The 6,008-nt window shown below is 38.1% G+C and overlaps 1 protein-coding gene across 2 annotated transcripts; it reads left to right on the forward strand.

Moving 5' to 3' along the window:
• Window positions 1-935: 935 nt before the first annotated feature.
• Window positions 936-5,304, forward strand: LOC131014482 (quinolinate phosphoribosyltransferase [decarboxylating] 1a-like). Of its 2 annotated transcripts, none has more exons than XM_057942474.1 (10): window positions 936-1,090; window positions 1,440-1,582; window positions 2,279-2,412; window positions 2,523-2,586; window positions 2,680-2,762; window positions 2,911-2,994; window positions 3,087-3,239; window positions 3,704-3,880; window positions 4,443-4,510; window positions 4,898-5,304. In XM_057942474.1, exons 1-10 carry the CDS (start codon window positions 981-983, stop codon window positions 4,992-4,994), a joined length of 1,113 nt encoding a protein of 370 aa, XP_057798457.1. In that variant the 5' UTR covers window positions 936-980; the 3' UTR covers window positions 4,995-5,304. The 2 variants fall into 2 exon arrangements, with proteins under 2 accessions (XP_057798457.1, XP_057798458.1); XM_057942475.1 differs by having other exon boundaries at window positions 977-1,363.
• Window positions 5,305-6,008: the final 704 nt, after the last annotated feature.

The following is a 6,008-nucleotide window of genomic DNA, read 5'->3' on the forward strand; positions in this document are numbered from 1 at the left end:
TTAGGGTGTAAAAAAATCGGGTATCGGGTATACCCGAAATACCCGAATTAATTGACTTAATAGGCAATTCGGCACACAGCTGTAATCCACTTCCCTTGTTGAATGATTCGGGTACCCAAATCCCTTCGGCCTTCCCAATCCCATTTCCCAAGTTCCATTTTCGCAAACCCCAAATCCAATTTCCCAAACCAATTTCGCAAACCCCAAATTCCAAATTCCAATTTCCAATTGAAATCCAATTTCGCAAACCCCCACTCCAGAATCGTTTCCGTTTCCGGCGACCCGGCGACCCAGCGGCCGTCGTTCACAGTCGCACAGTCGCGCGCCGTCGTTCCGCCGCCGACAGCACAGAAACACTCCAGGCCTCCACCGGCTGACGGCTCCCCCCTGTGCGGCTGTCCCTCCGCGCGCCTCCAAGCTCCGAGCTCCGACATAAACACTCCAGGCCTCCACCGCGCGGCCGCGCGCCTTCGAGCTCTGACAGCACAGCAGCCTCCGATCTTCTTCTTCTTTCTTTTTTCTTTTTTTTTCACAGATTTCTTGGTTTTGACTATTTTGAGCACAAACAATTAAATTGATTTAGGGTAATTTAGGGTACCCGAATACCCGACTCGGATACCCGAGTCGGGTATTAGGGTACCCGATTTTTTTTTGGGGTCGGGATCGAGTACAAGGTTTTGGTGTTATTCGGGTTCGGGTACCCGATTTTTTCGGGTAGGGTACCCGAACCCGACCCGATTCCCAGGCCTATTGATACTTAACCCAAAAAAATTTGACTAATATTTAACTAACAACTGTTAGTCAAAAGGATTTAATTGATCAATTTTTCGAACTTTGAGGGCCTATTTACACACACAATAAATAAGGGTAGCTATACGCTATAGGGGCTACCACTACTAGGGTGCATCTGCACCTTTTCCCTAAAAAATTTATCAAAGGCCTTTTCTTAATAAAAATACAGCTCAATTCTTTAAACAAACATGGGCAAAGATTTAAATAATCTGGCCCAAACCCACGCACACATCACACTCGCAGACCGCCGCGTCGCCGCCGTCTGTCGACTCACGGCCAAACCCTCTTTCCTGATTCGGTACTCATCCCTACCCAATTTTTTTTGAAAGATAAAACCGAATTAAATTGCAAAAACCGAAAAATCGAACCATATTTCTATCTTATTTGAGTTGTGCGCAGTGCGAAGAATCATTGTCTACGCTGCAAGCGCAGAAAGCATCGTTTAGAAAATTGAGGAATTCTTAATTGTAAACACTGCAATATTAATTAACAGACGAAACCCTTAACTCGCAACTATGATTACCGCTTTTTCTCTTTCCCCACTTTGTTCGCTCATTCCCTCAGCCCAAAGGTTCTAATCTTTTATATCCTCTTCATTGTCTTTTCTCGTTTCTTTGTGCTTTTTATAAGCTTCGGAGAATTTGCAGATTGGTGGTGAAAATGTCAGCCACAGCCACAAGGAACACGGGAACTGCGGCCGTGTCCATAGCCGTGAAGCCGCCGGCTCATCCCACTTATGACCTCAAGAGTGTTATACAGCTTGCGCTGTCTGAGGACGCCGGTGATCTAGGTGAACTTCATTGCATACGACTTCTATGAAATTCGAATTTAGTGTTTATTCGTAGTTTTTATAATAATTATGTGAGTATATATTATTGATCAACTGTAGATAGCCGAGGCTTTTGGGTGATTTACCTATTTAAGAAATGGTGCAAAGAAGGATTTTTTTTTTAATGGATGAGGAATTGTTCGAGCAATTATAGAGTTGTTGTGGAAAAGTGTGGTGGGGCAAATTGTCACGTACTGTTAAGGGTCAATTGGAAGTTTAGTAAGCTATTGATTAGGCCTTAGGTTATGGAGCTCATTATTTGACATAATTTGAGTTGTTAACATAAAGATGGTAAGATATTCATCACACTGCAGTCATTTGTAGAAATTGGTTGGCGTGGAGATGTTTGGAGCTTCAATGTATGTGGTTATATCCTTTGTATTCTTTAAATTTTAGTTATTGGTTGTGGAATCAGTTCCTCTGTCCAGTTGGGAGTGAAAATTGCCTAAGAGCCTTTGCATTTTAAAGTTGAGAATTGTTTACTTTCATACCATTGTTGCATATATTGCTAAAGAATCCAGGTCTGTTAGCCAGTTTGGCTTCTAAATCGTGCATGTCCTTCCATAGATTAATTAATATGAGAAGATTACTTACTTGATACAGTGGTGTGTCTTAAACTTTGAAAATTAACGGAACAGTCTTGTGGTTGATATGTAGGGGATGTGACTTGTAAAGCAACGATTCCTGATGAAATGGAAGTGGAAGCCTATTTTTTGGCAAAGGAGGATGGTATTGTGGCTGGTATTGGACTAGCTGAAATGGTGTTTAGTGAGGTTGATCCTTCACTTAAGGTAACTAAGAATTAGGCCTCCTGTATATATACAGATTCTCATTATTTGTAGCTTCTATGTTATGGGGAAAAAATTGCAACTTTTTAATGGTTAGACTTGGTATTCCTCAGGTCGAGTGGTACAGAAAAGATGGGGATAATGTACACAAAGGTTTGCAATTTGGTAAAGTACATGGTAAGTAGACACAAATCCTGCCAGAATCAAACTTATATACATATAACTTGAATTTGACCTTGTCCACTGTTACTGCTTAATGATGATATGAAGGAAGAGCACACAGTATTGTCGTGGCTGAAAGGGTTGTTCTTAACTTTATGCAGAGGATGAGTGGAATAGCAACTCTAACGAAGGTGCTCTCATTGTCATAGTATTTTGTATCGTTTATAATTTCTGGATACATCAGTAATGCTTCTTGAACATGGTTGATGTGTCAAATGTGGTTTTTCTACTCACATAGCTTAATTCTCTTTTGAAAATTAAGTATTTAATACTCTGCAGGCTATGGCAGATGCTGCAGAGCCTGCATACATTTTGGAGACACGGAAAACTGCTCCAGGCTTAAGATTAATGGATAAATGGGCGGTGTAGATCACTTGACTCTTGCTACGATCTCAATTTCACGACCCAGCATTTTATTTTTTCTTGGTCTGACCTTAAACTTTATTGTTTTTCAGGTTCTAATAGGTGGAGGTCAGAATCACAGAATGGGTTTGTTTGATATGGTCATGATAAAAGACAATCACATATCTATAGCTGGAGGTGTCACAAATGCCCTGAAATCTGTGGACCTTTATTTAGAGCAAAATAATCTTCAAATGGGTGTTGAGGTATTGTATTGAGGTTTAAATTGGTGGATGCTGCTTTAGATTTTTGTCATAAATCTTTCTGCAAATCCTTAATCTACATATGAGTTCTGCATCTAATTACCTACCCATTTTCAGTTGGGAATGACGTCTGTTTTATGTCAACCATGCAACATGAGAAAGAATAGAGAAAAAAATGCGCTCGAAAACATGTACCAGAATGTCTGCAAGTGTGAATGTGCCTGATTTGACTTTTTATTTATCTTACTTTTTCAATTATATGCTACCCGTGGCCCCTCTTTTTTTTTTTTCCTATCTCTCTGTTGGGTCCTTTTGGTCATGTTTTTGGTTGGTCACCGTTAAGAAACCTTATCATCATGTGCACGATTGTGGTCTAAGTAGTTTTATGTACTGCTAATAATTCATATGCATCAGAGAAACTCATGCAAAAATCCTGGTTAAATATTATTGAAATCTTCTGCTAACAGGTTGAAACAAGGACTTTGGAGGAAGTAACTCAAGTGCTACTCTATGCATCCACAACAAAGACATCCTTGACCAGAATAATGCTGGATAATATGGTTGTCCCCTTGTCTAATGGCGACGTTGATATATCCATGCTTAAAGAAGCTGTGAAATTGATTGATGGGAGGTTTGAGACTGAGGTGCGTTATAGCTGTTTCTTTCTTTATTGGTTGTTTGTCCCATGGACTTGGAGAATCCTCAGATTATCCTTCCTATGAACTCATTAAACACATTGACAACATATATTAATCAGTTTAGATGGTTCTCTGTCATCAAATCACTGATAATTTTCTCAGTATCCTTCCTATAAGCTCATTAAACACATTGACAACACATATTTATCAGTTTAATTGGCTCTGTTTCATCACATTGCTGAGAACTTTCTCTATTGTACACAATAGACAATGTCCTTATGATGCTATGCTATCAGATGCATTGTATATATACAAGAGATGAAGTACTACAATCTGAAAAAGAAATTAGCATTCTTTCTTCTTAGCACATATTCTCATATTAAGTCCATTTTTGTTTGGGTAGAGAGAAACAGGTTGTATTAGGTGGTTAGTAAGATAACATCTTGCATTCTACTATTGTAGCAGTGCCTTCGTATTGTGTCTCATATCTGGTTGCCTTATGTATTTCAGCTGTTCTACTCTTCTGCTATTCTTGCATTCTAGTTTAATATGGTTCCTTTTGTGGCAGGCATCTGGAAATGTCACCCTTGAGACTGTGAAAAAGATTGGACAGTCAGGGGTCACTTACATTTCTAGGTACATGTAATTTTTTATTTTATTTTCTTTTTATTTGTGGTGCTCATCTACATCTCTAGGCATTTGTTCATTGTGCTTTCTCACTATAGCTTGGGATCTCATAAGGTTATCTGATTTATTTATAATTATTTGTTGGGAAGTTGGGATGATCTGCTTGATCAATGAATGAACTAATATATTTCTATAGTTAATTGCCCACGTATGGTGCGCCATATCTATTCAGTACTGGTAGAAGTGCCTTGTCTTGCAAACTATACCTCATCTTCCATGTTTTGCTTGAGATATGTGCCACAATTTATGTAGACATTAATTATAATTCACAGTTCAAACCATAAGATTAAATTGGACTTTCAATCAGGCTGCTTACTGAGATCCTTTCAATTGCAGTGGCGCGCTAACACATTCTGTTAAAGCACTTGATATTTCCTTGAAAATCGATACGGAGCTTGCACTTGAAGTTGGAAAGCGAACGAAACGAGCATGATGGTGTTTCAGGCCAAGTCATAACAGGTAAAAGGCCTTTCAACTGTTGTTGTTTACTATTGCAATAGCACGAGATTACGAGCTCTGGTACATACTTCCATGGCATGGATTTGTGCACTGCTATATTATACCAAAAATAAGTGTTACATGTGCGACTGTTCAATACCCACTTCGAGTTTGAGCACTATTAGTAATTCTACAATCTTTGTAACCTGAAGGTTCCCAGTGTTGTCATGATATCAAGCTTAGTTGCAAAGCTGATGGCTAAGAATAATTCTCAATTTAATGATTAAGTGCAATATTCATTTTCATCTCCTCTTTCTGAGTGAAGTATGATAAAGAACAGCCAAGAGGTGTTTCATTTATCACTCTTTAGTTTTTGAATGTTTCATTGCATTCGATTCTTTTTTAATCCCTAGAGTAGGCATCGGATCTTTGTTGGTTGTTTTATAGTTTGATTTTGTAATACACTAATTAGAATTTGTTGAAATGAAATTAAACTATTATGAACTTCGAACATTGAAATCGTTTTGAAGAGATAAAAAAAGTGCCTTTATCAAACCAACCAGCAGTTGTATTTATTAGGAAACATTGCCTTTGTCAATCCTTTTCCACAGTAAGGGATGAAGATATCTTTGGCTTTATAGGTTGAGAAGAGGTGTTTGGCCTTTTTGACGAAAGAAAAAAGATAATTATAGTAATATTTTTCTGTTGTAAGTCATTATTATGATGTCCTCTGTTTGATGACTGTAAAGGGTAATTTGCCTTGAGGCTGAAAAAGTGGATAGCTTTTTTGAAGTTGTGAAAATTGATTCAATTAACTGAATCAAAAGAAACGAAGACATTAATTTCATCTATATATTAAAGCTCAATTATGTTGAATGAAAGTGTTCAAGTTTATGCAAACAAAGGAGGCAAAACAAGAGATAGCTCGTTGAGTGCATTTTGATAGAAGAGAACTAAGGAAAATTCAGACTTTTTCCTATTTCTTAAAACAGCAGCTCGGTTTTTTTGT

The sequence above is a fragment of the Salvia miltiorrhiza genome, chromosome 3 (genome assembly GCF_028751815.1).
Source record: "Salvia miltiorrhiza cultivar Shanhuang (shh) chromosome 3, IMPLAD_Smil_shh, whole genome shotgun sequence".
Classification (NCBI taxonomy): domain Eukaryota; kingdom Viridiplantae; phylum Streptophyta; class Magnoliopsida; order Lamiales; family Lamiaceae; genus Salvia; species Salvia miltiorrhiza.

Coding starts and splice junctions, on each gene's coding strand:
- LOC131014482 (XM_057942474.1), top strand. CDS start 981: ATGGGCAAAGATTTAAATAATCTGGCCCAAACCCACGCACACATCACA. Junction 2,413..2,522: donor AGGTTGATCCTTCACTTAAG/GTAACTAAGAAT, acceptor GGTATTCCTCAG/GTCGAGTGGTACAGAAAAGA. Junction 3,881..4,442: donor ATGGGAGGTTTGAGACTGAG/GTGCGTTATAGC, acceptor CTTTTGTGGCAG/GCATCTGGAAATGTCACCCT.